This window comes from Pleurotus ostreatus, assembly GCF_014466165.1.
Source record: "Pleurotus ostreatus strain PC9 chromosome Unknown scaffold_6, whole genome shotgun sequence".
Lineage (NCBI taxonomy): Eukaryota > Fungi > Basidiomycota > Agaricomycetes > Agaricales > Pleurotaceae > Pleurotus > Pleurotus ostreatus.
The window spans coordinates 2,502,754-2,523,520 of NW_023503161.1; the positions used below are offsets into that span (position 1 = coordinate 2,502,754).

Sequence of the window (20,767 nt, forward strand, 5' to 3'; positions counted from 1 at the left end):
GCCTGCCGGATTCCCAACTCTGACCAGGTGTCGACGGCGAGCAAGCTACAGTGCACAGCGTGCATACCGGGCTCCTTCCTCTCAAATGGGCAGTGCGTCGACGCGTGTACCGCTTGGACAGTTGTCTCGTCGCAAGACAATTTTACCTGCACTCGTACGTCTTCCCCTCCTTTCTCTTCCCCCTTCCTTTGCACTAATGATTTCTTCTTTCTATAGCATGCGACTCGTCCTGCACCTGCGCCGGCGACCCCAAGTTTTGCCTGACCTGCGCGAACAACCAGCTCGCCACCTCAGACGGGAAGTGTGTGCAAGCCAGCTCTTCGAACACATTTTCCTCCTTCTCCTCAACCACATGCACGTCGTGCCACCCCGACTGCGCATCATGCTCAGGTGGCGCCTTCACCCAGTGCACCACCTGCCCGCCTGCCCGCCCCGTCCTCGCCAACGGCTGCTGCCTCCCCACCTGCGCCAGATCGCAGTTCCTCGACCCCACATCGCCGGTACCCCACACAACACAGCACGCAATCGAATCAAACCAAACTCAATATGAATATCAATGCCCAGTGCCAACGCCCCCGCCGAAACTACGAACACGGGTTGAAATGCTGGATAAATAAGGTGAGTTAGTTCCGAAGTCGAGTTGTGCTGGAACTCACGCACCGCGCTTGTTCGTCTGTTCTAGCAAATCACCACAGTCCGGCGACGCGAATTCCTGCATTTGTTATGGAACTACAGTACTATCTACGAGCTCCTGCATTTGGAATCCCTGAGTTCATAATGCTAGGGACGTCAAGGATCCAACGTATGTCGTATGTACATACAACTACTTCATGAGAGTACACTCGCCAACACGCTCCGGATCAATGTTGTATGGGTAGAAGTAGCCTTTGGAGATGACCATGATCTGGGGCATCGTCCTGGTCGTAGCAAAGAAGAGCATTGAGCGAAGGAACAGAAAAGGGATGGTGGAATAACGCACCTGCTCAAACCAATGATAGGATCTCACCCCAGGCGGGGTACTGGGCATCCTCGGCCACGCGATGGCTCTCACGTCTCCACCAACGGCGGAAGTCTTGGAAAATTGCATTGTCTTTCGTCGTAGGGAAGACCTTCAGGATGGAAAATGAGTAAAGATGGATGAGAAGGAAGAACAGAGTGATGTATACTCACGAGACGCCACTTTCGCTGGCCTTCTTTCTCTCATCGAGATAGGCCTCTTATCCTCCTTCCAAAGGGCCATCCCGCCTCTCGATTGATCCAGTTTCGCTGACCGATGTCGTCTCCGTAGGTGCCTTCGACTCTTCCGCGCTACGGCGAAGTTTGAAGACATGAACTGTCTTGTTTGCCGAACTGGGATTGAAAGCGATGGTATATATCCTCGCCCCTCTCGACCTCAGTCTGAAATTGTACAACTTATCCGCTTTCAGCACGCTCCATACGCGAATTACTGTGCCATTAACTGAGGCAGTAGCCAGCAGCGAGCCATTCTGAGAGATCAGAACGATGGAAAGAGGTGATTTGTGCGCCGATGGAATGATGTTGGCCGTAGTGAGGGATGCCGTTGAGAGAATGGTGAGGTCGCTGTTGGACTGAGGGTTTTCCGCTGAAGATGAGGCGGCGTCGGAGGCAGGAATTGCTGTGCCGCGTGGCACCATCACCGCCATCCCACGTGCTTGCAGGCGCTTTCTCTGGAGAATCTCCAGAGAAAGAGTTTTGCATTTTTGGAGGTCTCTCGTCTCACCATCTCCCGTCGCCAATTCTTCACTCCTTCCCGACGGAACGGCGCTGGATTCATTTCGTAAGTACTCCATCCCCCCATCGTGATCGTTCTACTCACAAAGTCATTGGCGCAGATTATCTCCAACCTACGGCGGATGGAATTGAGAGATGGGGGAAAGAGATATCTACAGGTCTAAATAGCGCAGCCAGTTCAACCCCATGGCTGGGGGGTCGGTTTCCATTCGACCGCTACTAGAGCAGCAGGCGGAGGGGCGATTAGCAGAACCCAAGGTATGTTTCGTCCGCAAATACCACTCCCATCGGCTTAACGACCCCTGCAACGACAGTTCTCGTGCCAGGAAGGGAAGAAGCGGCACTGTCCTCGGAAGATGGGACGATACGCCAGCTGGGATCCATTTCAGATCCTTCCCTTCCATCTCCATACGCCCCCACGATTTCCAACAAGTGCTTATCGAAGCACCCCCCCCCCCCCCCCAAAGACCCGCCGCCCTATCACCCTCGCGATCTCATTATCCCGGCCCATGCAGCGCCCAATAAGTTCGGCGCTGGTGGAAGTTTGGGCAATTGTAGATTTCGTAGTGACGACACGATCTGTTGCTTATTCTTTCCCTCGTAGTGAATGGCCCGCAAAGCCACGGCCATGTAAACGGTGTTCAGTCTGCCCCTCTGCCACCTTCCTTTCCGTCGACAAATGCTCAGGGACAACGCATATGTAGACGGCGTAGTGCAAATATGTGGAAAAATGGGGACCGGGGCCTCGGGGGCGACCATGTGTGATAGGTAAGTGATGGCTTCGGGCATGCGGTCACCGCTGATGGTGAATTGTAGATGCTGCAAGAAGGTGGAACGTGTTGAACGGCGGCGGAAGCTAGCAAGGCAACCGCTTGCAGCACAGACTGCGAATGCCGTGGGGGCAACCCACAACGCAGAACAAACCCCTCCAGTCAGAACGATCCCACCCCAACGCGAGCAGATACGATGCCTATACAGCAGTAGTATAGGGACGATTTCAGCGCAAACTTGTGATCTGCGATTACCAACTTACACCGTGGACGAGCCCCCCCCTTCACCCCCCAGTATTCCAACACTTCCAGAGCGTCTACTGACGTCGCACTCTTGCCCAAATTCAGGGAACAACAGTCGTCCCCCGCCGAAAGCGAGCTCCGCGCCACTGTTGATTGGGGAACGTGGTGCGAGAAAGGCCCCACTGCTCGAGCGAGCATACGGTGAAGGCCATGGCTGATCGTGGAAGTAGGGGAAGATGTCCCGCTCGCACGCACCTCCGCCACCACCGCCCATACCTCCTCCTCCACCACCCCCTGTAGACGATAACGAAGCAGACGATATACTCGCCGCAGAGTCCGGTTGTCCTTCACCTCCACCAGACCCAGTCCCTCCGCTCGAGGACCTCGTAAGCACACATTCAGGCGGAGGCGACGCTCTCCTACTCCCATTCAACGACCCTCTTCGACCACCTTCTTGATGTTGTGGTTGTTGTTGACCCTGCCCCTGGCGATCAATCAAAGCCAACGCGCCAACCCCACTCACAACACCTCCACTACTCGTCATCGGTCGACTCCCAAGACCCACTCCTCTGCTGAGCAGATAAGCCCAAGCCCGGTGGTATTGAGCGAGTTCGAGGCATTGGGATTCGAAGAATCATCACTCAGGCTTATTGACTGTGGACGTGAATCCGAGCCGTGATCGTAAGAGGCGTTGTTTGACAAAGAGTTATTTGGTGACAGGGAATGATTGTAACCCTAAGCTCGGAGTGATGGGTAGTATAAATAGAGGTGCAAGTAGGACAACTAATAGAGCGATTCAAGCAAGGAAGGCAAGGATCATACTGTGAAAGATACCAAATTGAATATGAATGACTGACTAACTAATCAACCAAAAGAAAACGAGAGATCTATGTATGCACGAGACTTGAGTGATATGCTTATATGCGACGTAACATGGACAGCCGGAACCCAAGAGAGTAGTAAAGCGAGGGAGAAATCTACATGTTGAAAAAAAAAAACGGAGAGCAAAGCAGTGATACGGGGTGAGTAGTTGGGTGTGGAGTGGTAGAACAGGATTATAGGATGAAGTGAGGGAGAGAACAGCGAGTATAGTCTACAAAGTCCCATGAAAAGAAAACAAAAAAGGAATGCCAATGCCTCCTCCTCTCCCCTCATCCACTTCCCTCCGCATCCTCCATTACCACCACCTCCGCATGCATCCTCGTACTCCTGGTGAGTCGTTGCAACTCGATTGAAATCAATGTTTTCTATTTAGTTGGTGCAGTGATGAGAGTGTAGTGAGGGTGGGTTCGCGGAGGAGTGAGTGGTGGGGTGGAGGAGTGCCGCGGAGTAGTAACGGAGAAGAGGTAGCGATGGGGTAGCATGGAGGTGAGGTAGAAGGTAGTGAGGTAGGAGTAGGCGCCCTCATGTAGAGAATTTTGGTCTCTGCGGCTCGCGCATCATGAGGGGTGAGTTTAAGTTGTTCGGTGATTCAGGTCGTGGCTGAAAAAGAAAAGGCAATGCGGGTGAGTATCGTGTGTGATGTGTAGAGTAGGGAAGGGAAGGGAGAGCGTGGGGAGGAATGAGAGTGAAGGATGGGAGGGACAGAGAACTTACTGGGAGGTTATACACCGGCGACGGAGTATTCTGCGTTTCATGAGACGCATTTTTCGTGAGCGCGCGTTGCAACTAATCAAAATCTCAGTCCAATCCTCCCAAATGAACATAACAGGGCCCAAAAAACACACCATACCTTGGCTTCGCTCTCCACTGCTCTCTGACCATACATATTCGGGTGTAAAGCGACATGTGCCATTGATTTTGCTTGTGGGAGGGATGAGAGAGATGATGCGAGGCTGGGGAGGGCGACTATTTTGGGTCTGGAGGAGTCGGGGCTTTGAGTGCGGGATGCCATTGGTGGGTACTGCGAACGTGTCTTGGTTTGCTGTTGGTCGAGTTGAAACGGGTAACAGGGTTCTCCCGGTTATGGGTACGCTGCGTGGTAGAACTTGACTGGTTGGCGCCGGTTGTTTTGCCTTGATCTAGTGACGGCGTAGAGGGAGGGAGCTGGCGTATAGATGGTGCCCCCAATTTCATCCACTTTCACACATGTGTTTCCTTATATACAATATTATATAGGTAGACCCCCGACGACAAGAGGATGTATAGCAGGAGATATTAGGCATTTTCATGTCCGGCGCTTAGGTTGTGGACAAGAAAATGGCCAAACCCCTGTCTAGAGAGAAGCTGGCCTGAAACTTTCATCCGCAGTGCGTGGACGAAACTTACCTCTCCCCCCGACCTCCCGAAGGAGGCCTTGATGATGATGAACATGCATGCGTCGAGTGAGGTTAGCGACAGTACCGATGGCGACACCCACAAACGTTCTTCTTCCACTGATCGAGCTTCAACCACCTTCTCCACCGAGGCCGCAATTCCGACATGAAGGTATCGACTTCAGTGCCCATTGCGAGCATAGCGATTCAAACCTCGGATACACCCGAACCAGAGCCCGAGGCCCGCCCCGTCATCCCACCAAGCGACGTCGTATAGGCGTACCGAGGGGATAGACGAAAGATGGCAAGAGGGAGACGCAGCGAGGCATTGGCGTCGGCGAGGAGGAGTACAAACAGCGAAGGAGAAGGCGACCACCCGTCTCGGGCTCGTGAAAATGCACTCACCACGATATCCTGCCCCACAGCGCCCTCTCTACCCCTCACATTTCCTACGCGCCCAGTTGATGCCGTCCAACCGCTCTGTGCGACAGCCTGACTACAACTGCAACACCACCGACCTCTCCTCCACCTGCGGCCCTCAGAGTCGTGCCCATCACGGCGGACGCCAGGGCGTCCCTCTCCCACAACCCCTACTCTCGCTCTCGGCCCCCCGTCCTACAATGCACACCTCACGATGGCGCACCTTCCCCATCTAGCACAGGACGACCACTAAGACCACGACGCCGCCGCCGCTCTTCGACTGCGAACTGCCAGCCCTGGGGGTCTGTCGTCATCGTTCACGCTGTCTGCGTGTTCCTGGCTTCACGGGGAGTCGAGGGGTGGTCCGCAGTCCATGGTTCGTGGTTCATGGATCATAGTCTGTAATTCGTGGGTTCGTGGATAAATGGCCGAGTGGCTTGGCTATACAGTGGTCGACCCCACTAGTCGCAGAGCCCCGCGATCGTCGACTCGGCCTTGTGGGTTTTGGGTGAGCACGACAATTGGAGGCGCTTCATCGCGCTCTTCGTCGCCGTCGTCGCGTCTGACCCGCGTTTTTCTCAGATTCGATTCGATTCGATTTGATCCCAGTCGCACACGCACACGCGCATGCACGCACAACTACCCGGCGTGGTCGCAAGCCGCCTTGATGTCAGCATCAACCTTCGGCGAGATCACATGTCCTGCCTACAAGCTGGGGCTCACTCGCACGCCTGGCGCCTGGCGCTCTCTCTCTCATTCTAAGACCCGCGATTCAGTTGGGTCAGGTCACTCGCTGTGGCTGAGCCAGGATGTGCCCCTCGACTCGATGAGCTCCTCTCCATTTGGTTACACGTCCGCCCATGGATGGCCGACGAATGGGCGTCATTCATCTCCCATATCCCTCCCTCGTCTCCCCACCTCTCAGCGTCCCAGCGTCCCAGTTCCTCAGCCACAGCCTCAGCATCTGCGACGACGGCGGTGCCGGGCTGTCTTCCATCGTAGGACGGGAGAGGATGGAATAGTCGAGGAAGTGAAGGGGACTTGGCATGGACAATAGAGCTCGCACGCGCGCGAGACGGGCTGGGAGGGGGTGTGCCCCTCCCCGTGACGATCGACGACCTGGACAACATAGAGGGGTGTCAGCTTCGGGCCAACGGATGGGCGTAACGACGACGAACTCACCATAACATCTCTGTGTTTTTAGCGGAGAAGATGAATCAGGGCCAGCAGCGATTGGATTCAATTGCGCAGGAGGGCTCGACGCATACGCATGCACGCAGAATCCCCGTCTGTCGCGATCGCCGTGACTACATATTCAAGATCGCGCAAGATACGGGGAGTACTGCAGGTACGCTAGAGTGTGCATGTTGCTCGGAATGCGCTGATTCTGACTCGGAATCTTTAGGCAAACACGAACGAAAATATGAAACGGGGGATGTGGTGACGCGGTGATGCAATGCCGACGTTCCTGAATCCCAGGTCGGGAGTCACTGGGTCTCCGCGATGGATCAAGATCGCGGTGCCCTCGCTTTTGCTTAGCTCGAGCAGGTGGTCCTTCCAGGATGGTCCGAGAGCTGGGAGACTGCGGGCGTCAGCGACGAGAAGGTGACGGGAATGCCCATGGAGATACCTCCGTAACGAGTCAGCAACGCGTCTGCAGTGACGGCCAAGGGAGATGGGCGGCGGAGAGAGATGGGCGCGGAATACGAACGCGATACCACGAGAGCAGATTCGGCGAGCAGGAGGTTGGCAGGAGAGAGAGTATCGTGAGATACCAAGTCAAGAGCATTTCAACGACCCCTGCGCCATGCTCCATGCATGCGCCACGTTTGCTGCTCTTGCCGCAACGTCTCAAGGCTCGCTTTCGATGTTGGTTGAAGGGTGGACGGGTTAGAGAGGTTAATGATGGCGGTAAGAAGATCCGTTCTCTGCTCTGATTTCCCCTTCACCTCACATCATTTATTTAGAAACGTGTCTGATCACCGAGTACGCCTTCCCCGTCACGTATCTTCTGACGCGAACGCTGATGCTAGCACTTCTTGTCGGATAGATTGATATACGTCGTGGTCATCATCTTGGTGCGTGCTGACACAATCTGTTTGATCTTCCACTTTTTTGCTTACCGCTACGTCTACACCAATAGTTCGTGACTCTCAGAGACTCGTGTAAGTCCTCGCCATTCCACCCTCCGCTGCCAACCCTCCAGCTGAACTTCGTCCGGACAGTCGTGTGGCTAGTCGTGTTGGCTCGCGGAACAAAAGGTTCGTCCTCTCTCTCATCGCCTTCGTCGTCACCATCTTTCTCCACCTCGTCGTCGTCGCCGCGGAATGTCTGACTAACACCTGTAACTAGTACCGTCAAACTGTCTACTATCTTCGTACGCCTCTCTGTTTCTCCTTCTGCGCTCGTCTGACCGTCAGCCTGTCATACCGTGGTTTTTACACGCGGGCTAAACAACCGGCAGCCAACACAGCCGCTAACCGAGCCTACGTTCGGCGCGTCGATAAACCACGACTTCCCGCTCATCATCACCGTCAGTGTACGTTTCCTCCGTCCCTTATCCTTGCTCCCCTCCCCTCCTGCGAGCCTCTTAGTACTCCCCTTTGGCTGTCCTCGCTCCCTCATCCTGTAGCCTTTCGTGCCTGTTTACGGCTTTAGACGGTGAACGATACTCGTCGCGACCACGACACAGCGAGCGAGTTCACCACCGCTCCCAACTCGGTGCAAGAGATCAAATGATCCGTCCATTTACTGTTTCCCCTGCATCTACTCCCCAGCGTACCCGCATCGTTGATGTCTGCTATTTTTCGCGCCTTCTCTCTGCTTTCTTGTTTTCCTGTTTTCTGTTCGGTTGGTTTTCGCTGTTGCCGCTTGCATCGTCGTTCATCACATCCCAACTGCTCCATCTACCTCGTCTCACCGTCTAACCCCACCCCATCATCGAGCATCTTCATATCCATATCCGAAGTCGTATCCTTCTGCTTTCAGTACCATGCTGAAGTTGGCTCCGTCGTCTGGTTCCTATAGCGCTGCCTACGAGCCACTGCGATTGTAATTCCCAAGTCCTTGTGGACTGTAAATAAAACGAATGTACCCAATATATACCGGTAATAACGACGCCCCGCCCGTCAAGATGTACAGCAAGGAGTTAAGCAATCATGAGATGCGTAGGTGCGAGAGCCGTACTTGGCGTATGTATGTAGAACCACGAGGAACCGCGAGGTCAGGTACGCAATCGCTGGGTCGGCTTCGGGGATAGCCTGGGGAGCGGCATCCAGGAGTGTTCAAGAGGTCGTGCTCGGCGAAGCTAATGGGCGCAAGATATCTTAGATTCAAAGCATAGTTATTTTGGAGGGACTTACCGTTTGCTGCTGCCGTCTTTCCCTCCACCTCAAGTGCCTTGCTCTGGAGCTCCTCTTCATTACTAGCGATGCTTCGTAACCGTAGACCAGCCGTGAATGGAGGTCAATCTGGCCGTATTCGTGTGTGGAACCTAGGCCAAGCATGAAGGGACTGCCTTTCGAAGTCGTTCGCAATCCTGCGGCCGTTGCTTACGGCTGCGAACGCCTACGTGAAGCAAATCACGCCCAGGGGAATGGGGACTGACCTTCCGTGTAGTTCACTTTAGCAACCGTGTCCACTACCTTCCCTGCATCTCCCTCTCTTTTCGCTGGCTGAACGATCGTCGGTTGGTCTTGGAGACGAATGGAAACACTGGTGCATGCTCCGTGCCGCACACTACGTACCAGAGCCTGCCGCGTAACCTTGATATGGAGAGCGAGAGGGCGTTAGAGTGAAGAAAGGGTCCATGGCATCCCCTCGTCGTCGTTGGCGTCCAATTCGTGCTCATCGTCGTCGTGGTTTGCGTGTGAGAGGTGGACGGGTTGAAGACACTAAGTCATTCTATCTTCATGCTCTACCGAGTCACGCGCCTAGCAAGGTTAAACAACGTGAGCGTGGAAAGTTCATACTATAGTTGCGACGGCAAGCCTCGCGTGTCGGTGGAGGAGGTGACGGCGGAGGCGCACGATGCAGAGGGCGGTGAGCACCCGTCATTGTGGGTGCTGTGGTGTCCAGCCCGAGCACGCAAAGGCCCATGTTGTCGGAGTCGGAGTCGTTGGGTAGGATGATAGTAGGCCGCGCACGGAGCCTGACAGAGAAGTTTCGTCAGAAAAGCACGAATGGACTGCAGGATCCTTCTTCGTGATCTTGGATGGGGGAGCTGGGCTTCATTTATTTATGATCATCTTTTGCTTACTTATGGATATCATTCAGATGGGATTCTGGAGAGCTTTTTGGCGCAGCTATAAGTAAGTCTAGTCGTCGCGGCTGAATACCCAGAAATTACTGACTGAAGACAAGTGGTCAGAACCGCACAATGAGCACCCCTCAACCGGTAAAACTCCTCTTTCGTCGTGTCGATATTTCGATGGACGTCTATCTTCCCAAGGAGACGCTGGCAAGACGATGGAGGCCACGGCAATGGATGTGGCTTTGCGAGCGCACAGATCAGATCAGATTCTCCTGCATCCAAGTAAAGACTGGCTGAGCACTTTGACGCGGTTGCGAACATGCGTGATTTGGGACTTGCGAGCAGGCACATGTGTTGTTGCAGGTTTGCAGAAATGGAGGCCGGACCAGCGCCGCATAGTAAACAGTGGCCGGTGTTGCGTCAACAGTATCTCGCTCAATTCTTGTCATGTACGTGCAGAACAGCGATTGTAAACCCCTTGATACCATTGTTGGAATATTCTCTTCGCCAACTTGCTGTTGAACGGTAAGCATTTTTTCGTGCTGATTCACATCGTCTTACACATGCACCGGCCCTCCCTTAGGACCCTCGAACGCGCCGTTCCGTTCCTGTCTCGACCTCTGCCTCCAAGTCAATGACCGCTACCGGCTCATGCATTCAAACGCATCAGTCCACTGATGGGGGTGGAATGCGAGGGTGGATAAGAATGCCAATGGAGAGGGGAAGAGAAAGTGAGGACGAGATAGGAAGAAGAGATCAACGAAGAACGGTACATCATCCCTTTATATTTCTCGTGAACTGTTTCGATCGCAAGTACATACAAGTTTCATATACAATAAAAATGTTTTTTCGCGATCAATGTCGGGGTGAATACTTGGTTCGCAGTCGGTGCCTGCCTCAAAATCTAAGGCCCTGTTCGGGATCCCCAGGAAGATCCCAACTAGTAGTTGTTGCCCGCGAGAATGTAGTTGGGATAGTAAGAACCGATTTATGGCTAAACTAGTTGGGGGAAGGTGTTCGGTAGCCACTCTAACTACGTGTGAACCAACTAAGTAACATGTCACGCGTGACTCTGCCAGCTTCTCGTCTTCCTCGTTTCACGCATATCAGCTCGCACGACGCGTTTTCACACTCGTTCTCTCGGCGACACGTCCAAAGGAGTTCATTGATCCACTTTTGACCGGTCAGAATTGATGTATGCATCGGGATTCTATCTCCAGACCCAGCAGCAGCAGATTCAACAGCACTGGCAGTATATGAGACAGCCAGGCCTATAGCTCGTCGGATTTGCTGCTGTCGGTGCTGCAAGTGGATAGGTGCTGGCTTCTTGACCTTCTTTGGAATGTGAAAGGTAACCATGATGGACGGAAGCACGGTTTTACTGTTCAAAACTGGTTGAACGCTATCTCATTACCCCTATCAGGGGCTTTTAAAGGGGCATCACATGATTCCTGTCACATCATCTAGTTGTAGCGCCCTAGACTAAATGTAGCGCCGAGAATTACACGATTTGTCTCGCTAGTTGTGATTTTACTAAATCGATCCCCAACTAGTAGTTGGGGATCCCGAACAGGGCCTAAACGCTCGATAAGTCACATCGAGATCTGAGATCTGATGCTCAGTAAAAACGAAAGTGTGGGAAGGTGTTGGATAAGTGAATTGCGCACCAATGCATGACTTTCCGTGGGAATAAAAATATTGGTTTCACCATTTTCGAGCCGTTGAGGGCCAGCACACCGTCCATACTGCCACTCTAATTACTTGGGATGTTCCATAGTATCCAAATCTTGTATTCTTAGGTTGCGCTATGGGGGGACAATAGATTTACACAGGATTTTGAGAAATATCTCTAAGCGCGCATCAGGACACATTTTCTCCCACACTCTCCTTAATTTCCACCAAACCGTAACTATCTAGTCCGCGATTTGGTAAAATGGATACCGATCCAATACCATTTGGAGACGTATGAGTACCAAACGTTCCCGAATGGAGACCGATGACCACCAACACGTTTTTACTGAGTCTGATGCCCAGTGAAAAGCCCGTCGATACTTAGATGATGGACAGAGTTATCATTGTTCGGCCAATGCCGAATATTCTCATATTTAACGCCCTAAATTCACACTCCGCAGATGCCGTCTACACCGTTCATGTGTAGAATATATGTCGACAAGTATTTTGAGCTACATCGCGGTTACTGGTATCGGGTCACCGTACATGAACGGACAAGTAGGTTTGACTAAATTAAATGATAGCTGTGATTCCAGGCATGCCGTAGGCTCGATATCGGTGCATAGCGTTACCCTACGAGCAACGTGTCTTCTTAACGGTAGCGCTGTTGTCATCGATGGGTCGAATGGAGACTGCAGTATAACACGTAGCAGGCATCCTACAACACATTCTCTGGATAAGGTTGCCAACACGCTGACTTCGGATGTACATATGGTCCGTCAAAAATTGACAATGCCGACGGTTGTAAAGGTCAAATCGGTACAAAGTAACAAGTTGTAGCAAGACGTCGTCTAGGTCAAGAGTGCAAAGGTAAGGAGCCACGCTGAAGTCACGGCGGCTCTTATTCCCCTTGAATGTTGCAGGGTTGACACCCTGTTCAACCCTGGATACATGATTTATCGCACATATCTTATCATTCCGTTTACTTCATTCCATCGGTTCTGCGTTCTTCGCGCAAAAATACCATATTTGTGTCCTCTATAGGTGTGCGCTGCTTCGTGGAGTGCGTGCTCGACCGCCGCGCTCACCGTATGCTCTCCTCATGCTGTCGTATCCAACACTGTCATGAGGTTAATCCTAGCACGTCTCCCGCCCTCGCCCTAAGACGCTCATATTCCCCTTCCGTCCTTATCTTTCTTAATAGTATTCATCAAATACGTCATCGCAATGCTAACCGTTGTCGGGAAGCCTTTCTGTTGGAAGCTGGATACGACGGCCCACCTCTTCCTCTATGCATGCTGCCAGTGTTCTGGCGAGGATAAACCAGGGAACACCGCATCATGTCCTGCGCGTAGGGATGGAGGGGAAGGCATCAAAGTGCGCTGGCTGTCGAGTCTTTTCCTGAACCGCGACCGCTAGGGGTCAGAAGGAGGATCCTCGAACAGATGGCATGGGATGCCACCAAGGTGGATGATAGGAGGCCGACGAGCTGAAGATGTCGTTCAGCAGTCGCATCAGGAAGATATTCCGCTTTGAGAGGCTTCGTTAGGTAGGTGCTTTGGTTTATCAATCGAATGCCTCACTGATTCATTATCCAGTGTCCGTTTTGTATCCCGCAGTTAGTTACTCTGGACCGGACAGTTACTCAATAATTATTGAGTGCCATTTGGATCCCCACTACCTGCTGGTTTGGGTCGTGGCAATGTTATGCATTGGGCCTGTCAGATCCAGTCCCCGTGCACTCCTGTAAATGCGAAGTTGTTCCGTTCCTCTTTTGGTCCCATTGAAGTGAAGATAAGGTGGATAGTGTCTGCGCTTCTTGAATGGAGCGGCGAAAGGACGGTTCGAGGACCGTGGTGCTGGATGGGATGAATGCCTGGTGCCTAGGTCGAACCTAGTGGTTCTGGAAGGGCCGCTTCAAGTATAAAAGACGGCATAGTATTCTCGTGATCTTGCTCTAAAGGGCCGCCCGTGCCCGTGCAAATGCGAACAAACGATAATCGTGAAACCTTGGGCGGTCCGACTGTCTCTTTCCCTCAATTTTCTCTGGTTTATCTCTCTTTCTCTCCAATGTCATAGCTCTTTCGGACTCTTGCTGGCTTTGGCTTCCGATTTCTCTAAAAGAAACGCGAGGTTGATCGATGAATTTTGGAATGGTGGACGCGTCGCTCTGTGGTAAGCCCGGTTCACGGATTGGTGAACATATTACCAGATCTCTGCTATCTGCGCGGATTGTATCAAAAGTAGACATTGGACATTGGCGCGTACTCAAGCAGCCAACATCAATATCCACCAAAGTGTATGTGCGCCGTCTGCTGTAAATATCAACTCGCGCCCCGAGCTATCATATTAAGATTCCACACTTGTCCTGTCGTGAACGACGGCGATTACATACCAGTATCTCACAAAGCAGAGCATCCATGAGCGCTGGTAGGTTGATGCTGCTTGCACTATCCGTTACCGTTTGGATGCCGCCCCCGCTGGTACATGCCACAATCCGCCTATTGTCTGATTATTTCGAGCAGGCAGCGCTGGTCTATATGACCACCATTCTACTTCGCTCAATAGCAGGCACTCTAGGCTTTACATTGATCTCAAATTTGCTTTGTAGATATCTCGCGAATAATTTACACTTGTTCCTTTGCCCTAACACTTCGCAGCGAGCGTACCGCCGGCACGTCCCGCGGATCCATATTACAGAAAACTTATGCTCTTCGTCGTCCCCCCGCAGTGCTTTGGTCACTCGTAGCTCCGTGGAGCTATCATTATAACTTTCGGTACACGCTTTTTCGTTACCCCAAAATGTACTGACCCTACTTTCTATCCAGCATTTCCATCATTTGCACTGGACACCGAGGGTAGCGCTATAGGAAATAGCAACTAAGCCCTGTCTCCCCCAGAAGCAATGGTTTATGAGTTATCTGCGTATCTGTGTACGGCAGCTTTGCGGCTGGCGAGAATCATGGATTATTACAATGGAGGCCACCTCTTCCAATACGAAATGAGAAATGAAAAACCAGTGATCGACAGCAACCTATTATCCAATCCAACAAGCAAGGCCAGGCGTGTAGAATCTAAAACGGCCGGACTAGGGGGGCCACGCCGCCGTCTCGTTTCCTCCGCTCCGCGTGTATGTTAGTGGATGGGCTTGTGGGGGGGGGAGGGGGAGAGGCGAGGAATGGGGAGGGGAGGGAGGAATGGGAGATGAAGGGAGGAATGGGAGATGAAGGGAGGAGACGCACCAGACAGACACAGCGCATGCAGTGTCGACAACGTATATCTGAAAGTTCAGGATGAGGCCCTCGCCGATGAGGCCTGAGGGCTGTACCCTACAGAAGTTTGTTGGTTTGTTGTTTTCGGTGAAGCGAACGGGGGAGGACGAGGTGGGACGAGGTGGGAAGGACGTACGATAGTACGATATCAGGCACGATCCAACGGCCGGCCATTGATGAGCAGGCCCGCGGCGGGAGATGTACGTACGAAATCTTTACTCGGGCCTCCCGTTGTCTCCGTTGTTCATCTTCTTCAGGTGCGTAGACCCGGTCCATGGCGCGCACGCGTTGTCCACGACGCCCGTGAAGAAAGCACCAGTAAACTGTGAATGTGAACGAAGCCAAGCCCCGTAAGCCCATGAATCGGAGAAAGCAGCAGAAAACAGACCTAATTGACGGTTTGGGACTTGAGAATTGTCATAAAACTTGGATGCTGGAGGATCGGAGCAGGGAGAGAGGCTGTTTCTTTTTACCCTACGGAGCGCATGAGCACATGTATACCAGTCAGTTCCTGGTGATCATTCGACTAGGTGAAGATACGCACTCACTGGTATAAGATAATCGGAACCAGTCGTGCTCCCACAGGCGATATATATCCTTCGTTTACGAATTGATCCGACGACACCCAGCAGAATTGATGCATGCCAATGCCATCATTGTTGAGAGTGGGGATCAATCAACCACGGCATATATCTATTTCCCCTATCCCTTTTTCGTCTTAAGCGCCTATCGTATAAGGCAATCACATCCTTATCCTATACCTCAGCTTCGAACCATATACTGGTACGACTGAGAACTAATGTTATCTCATTCGTTCTACAATCATTTGCACCTTCCCTGTGCTGAGGCTAAGGCTAAGAACTAGCGGGGCGGGCTGGATCTCGTTCATCTCTCTCTACTTCCTCGCGCGATGATCCTGACAGGCTGAAGAGACGACGAGATGCAGGACGGGCACCATGGTTGGTCAGACAGAGAAGGGGCGACGGAACGGTTGGACGTACGTGTATCTGGATGAGGGAGGCCTACTTGTCATTCACTATTTTGCAGCTATAGCGCAATATCGGGTGATCGAAATTGAACAGCACACCATGTGCACGGTATGCCATGTACACGATATCCACACGATCGCTCATGGCCAGTATTTGTCACTTTTGTGGTTTTGTGGGACTGATTCACGTTGGATTCTGGCGATCGCAAAGAACCGCTTTGAAGAGCAGATGGCAGATAGATGCTATCCCGAATGGCGCCTTTCTCAGGCCGTTGCGTTGCTGTACGTGGGCGTCTGTCTACGTTAGCACAGATAAAGCATCTAGAGAGGTTACAGCCCCGTCGATACCAAGTGTGGAGATCGGGGACTCATTGGAAAACTAATGATTGTACCATGTTGATTATCATCTCCTTTGAACATCTGTCGTTCTCTTCGGCATTTGTTTGTGCAATTAGAAGTACATACCTCTACAACCTTTGACCCCTGAAACTGACATGTGAAGTTCCTCCTTCCCGCCGTGATGGCAACAACACCTGGAGTCAGTAAGTTACATTGAGCCTTCTCGAGGATGTCCTAGATCTAAGTAATTGATGCATTATCCAGCATCGTTTATTAACTCTGAACTATCGCCCGAGATTCTCTTCACAATCATTGACGAATTCAATGCGGCCAAACGTGAGGATCGCCAGACCTTACGCTCTCTGCTCCTCGTCTGCCGGAAGCTGTACTCAGTCGCTCTACGCCCTCTGTATCAAGATATCAAGATATCAAGCAGGTATATGGACTTGGTCACCACTACCTTGATCACGAGTTGGCTTCTCTGGCCCGCAACGCTGAAACCAATCCAGGTCTCAAGTACACCATATCATTTATCATTTTCGTGTAAGCTAGAAGGCTCTTACGAAGATTGCCCAATCCCCTACAATAAATGCCGCATCTCGTATCCCTTTCAATCCCTGCTCATACTGTGTCGATAATCCATAGACTTCCTATGTCGTACAGATCTTTGGATTCCACTCTGATCGAGTTCCGCTTGTCGTTGAGAGCAACGTTGGTGAAGTTATCAACTCTAACGACTGCATTTCCTGCATCATTAACGAAGGCAAGCTTCTGCGAAGCTGCCGCGCTTCTATCCAAGTAAAACAAATCACCACTGGTGAGGTTATCGGCTGCGAAGTGCCAATGAGCATTTTTGAACCAGGAAGTAAGCCAAGCCAGACGTCAAGCACGTACCATTGCCAAAGAAGTTCCATTCGTCGAAAAAGCCTGACCCTGAGTAATCTCGCACCAACGAATACTGCGCCAGACATTGGATGGGCAGCAGCGCGAGCACTGTGAGGGGGCTCTTCATGATTTTTGTTCGAATAGAAGTTCATCGGTGTTCATGAGGCCATGATAGGCCGTGTGGTACCACAAGGACGTGGCATCCGGAACCTCTCTTTGCCAGAATCAAGGATCCAGAACATCCCGATTTAACGCAGAGCGTACAAACCCCGTCCAGTGATTACCATCATGATGTCGTGCGCTTGAGTGGGGAAAGAGTGTACATTGTCCCGAGCAACCTTCAAATCGGAATGTTATTGTCTACATGACACAGGGCCGATGCGATTGCCTATAACCACATCAAGTATGTTGTTCCCACGAGCTTCCACGTGCTCCTACATCGCAGTCAATCAGATGCCGTCCACGCCTCTGATGCACCCTTGTCTCTCATCTGGAGACCTCCTGGTGCCTACGTTCATTAATTAATTCCACTCGCTGGACTAATCACATTGTAGGTACTGGGAAGACCACGGTAGTCATCCGAAAAGCTTTTGCAGAATGCAAACAATGAGGCCAAGATCTTAATGACAGCGTCTACTCACAATGGTAATCGCGGGCCTCTCTCCCCTCTATGCTTCCTCATTTGTTCTGTAGCGGTCGACAACGTCCTAGAACGCTTCATCATCCTCAACAAGAAAGCCCACCTTCTGACGGAGGATCAGATCCTTCGGGTGGCGACCGACCAATCCAAGGTCAACAAATCATTGCAACATTACACCATTGATGCACCGGGTGGGCGGGATTTGAACGAGAACAACAAGTTGGCCAAGCAAGCCCTAGCTAGAGTCAAATCCGCGGTTATTATCTTCACAACTTGTGCAGGTCAGTACCGTTTTGTGGATTACGATGGACAGTGCTCAGTACAGGGTTGTCTGCCCAGGCGCTGGGCTGGGTATTCTGCGGAAGGTCGACTTTGAGATCGCGTTGATAGACAAGGCATCGCAGATCACGGAGCCCTGCGCGTTGATACCCCTCGTGAAAGGTGTCAAAAGAGCGGTGCTTGTCGGTGACCAGTAAGTTGTTCCACTTTCGTTGACGATTTCAGCCCGGCACGGACAGCGTGCAACTTCGTCCAACGGTTCGGCACATGGCGAAAGCATTGGAGTATGTGTCTCTATTTGAGGGGCTGTATACGGGCCAAACCTCCCTATGGTGTCCCGAACAATGCTGGATGTACGTATTGGCCTATCAAGTACACCTTCATCAACTTACTGCGAAACAAGGTGCAATATTGATTCCCCACCGAGCTTGCTGCGTTTCCATCAGGGGAGTTCTACGAAGGGAAATTACAGAGCGCAATTACGAATAGCCAGGAGGTACTAGGACGGCTGGAGGGTTCATCTTTCCCCTGGCCCCGTCGTAACGGCTATATCTTCCCAACCGTGTTCATACAATGCTCGACAGAAGAGGACCTAGGTGGAGCGTCAAAAGCGAACGCGGGTCAAGTGGAAATAACGAAACATGTCATATCCCTCCTCACGTCCTGCGCTAACGATTCGGAGGAGGACAAGGCTCGATTACACGCACTGAAGATCACAGCGCTTTCTCCCTATTCTAAGCAGGCGAAAACGCAAAGACGGAAGCCGCAAAATCCTCGGCCTGGACTGGGCCAATGGCGTTATTGGGATTGGTGGTGTTCTTCGAGAACTCACTCCCTTCGCTCGTCAACCTCAAGCTTTATGATTACATCTCGCCAATGGAAGACGCAGAACTAGTCCGTCAACTGGCATCCTTTTCCTCGATTACGGCACTCTGCCTGAGCAACGTCCGCTTTACCAGTCTCGCTCCGATCGTGTCCAGCTTTCCCCAGCTCGAATACCTCTGGTTAAAGTCTGCATTCACATTGGTACGCATTGCTTTCCCTCACTGCCCTCGCTTCTTCTCACCTAATTCTCCATTCCCAAGGAGCGCGATATAAACTACGATGCATTAACCGCGACGAAGCTGAAGTATTTGCGATGCTATTCACTTCATGAAACGACGGCGAAGGCCTTTGGGCTTAGGATGCTCGATACTGTCAAGACGCTGGTCGTCCTGGTCGTTGTGGACGTTACCTTGCTCCCCATACATCACACTATTCAAATGTACAATGGCAATTACCGCGGTCCGGCATTTCACCGTGCCCACGAATGGAAGAGGTGGTGGGAAGACACTGGACGCGCTGTTGAGTTGGCCAGTAAGTGGACCTACTACTTTTGCAACTCGTCGCTGACGTTTCACAGGCCGCCTTCAGATCAGTAAAGCCCCAAGCGCCGAGAGTGACAAGGATCCTCAAAGGCAAGGAATCGTTGATGGTATGCAAATTGCATTATTACATCGGATAGAGTATTCAGGTACTATTGACTTTCTTTTGAGTCGTGTATCAATCTGAGGAATGGAACAAATGGTACAGACGTGCCGTTGAGTTTCCTGGCTCCCAGGTGTTGCCTACTCAAGATCAAGCTGATACTCCTACTGCCGTCTCTCACTCAGTGACCTGGCAGGCTTAATGGGCCTAGTCGAAGAAAGGATTCCCTGGCGGTTTAACGTTGGCGATTTGCCCTCGTCCCAATAATTTTTCGCCGAAATATATGGTCCGTTGTTGTACATGTCACATAGACCGCTCAAACCACTCAAATTTCCGTGGAATTCGCGTCAGATTTTTGAGAAGAGCACTATGTACTCGCCCCCTGATCTCAAGTTCGCACAATCCATGCTCAGATAGACGCCCCCCTCTAAGGCCCTACATCACCAACTTACGCCTGGTTTTCACCATGCATTTCTGATTCGCTCACAGGAGAATTAAACGTGTGCGTGAATCGCCGCTGGAGGTTCGTTTGTGTATTGCACGGTGCGTTCTTTGCTGTGGCCAACGGTTTTGGCTTAAGTTGACCACAAATATGTAGACGTTGATTTCAAGCTCGGCTGATCTTTCGCAGCGCGGAAATGCCTGGAGTCGTGACGCGACCCATATGATAGAGAATGAGAAGAATGGGAGGACAAGGAGGTTGGTCACGTATCAGGATTCAGCACCACTGGTGGGACTTCGTGGGCTGAATACTACTTAGTTCTTCCCTAGCGTGCTAATGCCGTTTCCAGCCCGCCTGCCGAAGATCCTCAAGAACGTGGGTTGTCTCGAATCTGAGCCCATCAAGAGAGGCGTTAATAGAGGCGTTGGGGAAATAGAACGGGTGCATGACCACTCTGGTATGTTCTGTCTCACTTTTGTCAATCGAAGATCATCGTGCCGGAGAAAGTGCTCAGAGGTCCTCTTGCGTCTGAACTACAGTTGAGGACAGTCAAACACCGCAAAAACGCTAGCACGTGAACCAGATTTTTTGGAGGCAAACCGTATCCAGATTCAGACTCAGGATGGTCAAAAGCGTCAGAAAAACCAACTCCGAGGTTTTTCCCACGAGAACTTGGCGGCGCCAATATTTTTGGCCCAAAAAATCGAATTGTGTGTACCTCTGTGGGCCTTTCAGATGCCGACTAACTACCCCTAGTAGCCCCTAGTGCAATAAGATTGACTCAAGTGCCATCATCGCCGATCGTGAGACTGAGCGATGTTGCCTCTGCTTTCGCACCGCCCACTCTGCTGCCCTCCCTGTCAAACCAAGCCGATATGCACTCATAAATCGCCAAGAACGATTGATGAACCGACGGATTACCTCCGCAGGACAACCATCAAGACAACGGATTGCTACTTGCTTTGCTTCTTCGAAAGTCTTCTTGTCCGCCTCACGATATCGGTATTTGCACCATCCCCAGTACTTGAAATAATGATAGAGTGAATAACTGTATGCAATAATTGAATAACACCCACCATTTCTATTGGATTG

General features: G+C 51.8%; 6 protein-coding genes across 6 annotated transcripts; 3 read left to right on the forward strand and 3 right to left on the reverse strand.

Moving 5' to 3' along the window:
• Window positions 1–1,938: 1,938 nt before the first annotated feature.
• PC9H_009015 (uncharacterized protein) lies at window positions 1,939–3,223 on the forward strand (the record flags this gene model as incomplete). Its single annotated transcript, XM_036778522.1, has 6 exons — window positions 1,939–1,949; window positions 2,003–2,010; window positions 2,067–2,306; window positions 2,357–2,513; window positions 2,569–2,683; window positions 2,996–3,223. The coding sequence occupies 6 exons, from the start codon at window positions 1,939–1,941 to the stop codon at window positions 3,221–3,223; spliced, it is 759 nt and encodes a 252-aa protein (XP_036629950.1).
• Window positions 3,224–4,169: 946 nt separating this feature from the next.
• Window positions 4,170–4,659, reverse strand: PC9H_009016 (uncharacterized protein; the record flags this gene model as incomplete). Its single annotated transcript, XM_036778523.1, has 3 exons — window positions 4,170–4,247; window positions 4,362–4,433; window positions 4,498–4,659. The coding sequence occupies 3 exons, from the start codon at window positions 4,657–4,659 to the stop codon at window positions 4,170–4,172; spliced, it is 312 nt and encodes a 103-aa protein (XP_036629951.1).
• A 1,539-nt stretch (window positions 4,660–6,198) lies between these two features.
• PC9H_009017 (uncharacterized protein) lies at window positions 6,199–6,630 on the reverse strand (the record flags this gene model as incomplete). Its single annotated transcript, XM_036778524.1, has 2 exons — window positions 6,199–6,559; window positions 6,623–6,630. 2 exons carry the CDS (start codon window positions 6,628–6,630, stop codon window positions 6,199–6,201), a joined length of 369 nt encoding a protein of 122 aa, XP_036629952.1.
• Window positions 6,631–7,247: 617 nt separating this feature from the next.
• PC9H_009018 (uncharacterized protein) lies at window positions 7,248–8,179 on the forward strand (the record flags this gene model as incomplete). Its single annotated transcript, XM_036778525.1, has 8 exons — window positions 7,248–7,309; window positions 7,408–7,426; window positions 7,491–7,518; window positions 7,584–7,605; window positions 7,666–7,701; window positions 7,793–7,817; window positions 7,905–7,979; window positions 8,099–8,179. The coding sequence occupies 8 exons, from the start codon at window positions 7,248–7,250 to the stop codon at window positions 8,177–8,179; spliced, it is 348 nt and encodes a 115-aa protein (XP_036629953.1).
• Window positions 8,180–16,583: 8,404 nt separating this feature from the next.
• Window positions 16,584–16,974, reverse strand: PC9H_009019 (uncharacterized protein; the record flags this gene model as incomplete). Its single annotated transcript, XM_036778526.1, has 2 exons — window positions 16,584–16,792; window positions 16,857–16,974. The coding sequence occupies 2 exons, from the start codon at window positions 16,972–16,974 to the stop codon at window positions 16,584–16,586; spliced, it is 327 nt and encodes a 108-aa protein (XP_036629954.1).
• A 496-nt stretch (window positions 16,975–17,470) lies between these two features.
• PC9H_009020 (uncharacterized protein) lies at window positions 17,471–19,435 on the forward strand (the record flags this gene model as incomplete). Its single annotated transcript, XM_036778527.1, has 9 exons — window positions 17,471–17,492; window positions 17,541–17,768; window positions 17,827–17,959; window positions 17,992–18,119; window positions 18,213–18,362; window positions 18,509–18,792; window positions 18,852–19,122; window positions 19,169–19,240; window positions 19,302–19,435. The coding sequence occupies 9 exons, from the start codon at window positions 17,471–17,473 to the stop codon at window positions 19,433–19,435; spliced, it is 1,422 nt and encodes a 473-aa protein (XP_036629955.1).
• Between the last annotated feature and the right edge of the window lie 1,332 nt (window positions 19,436–20,767).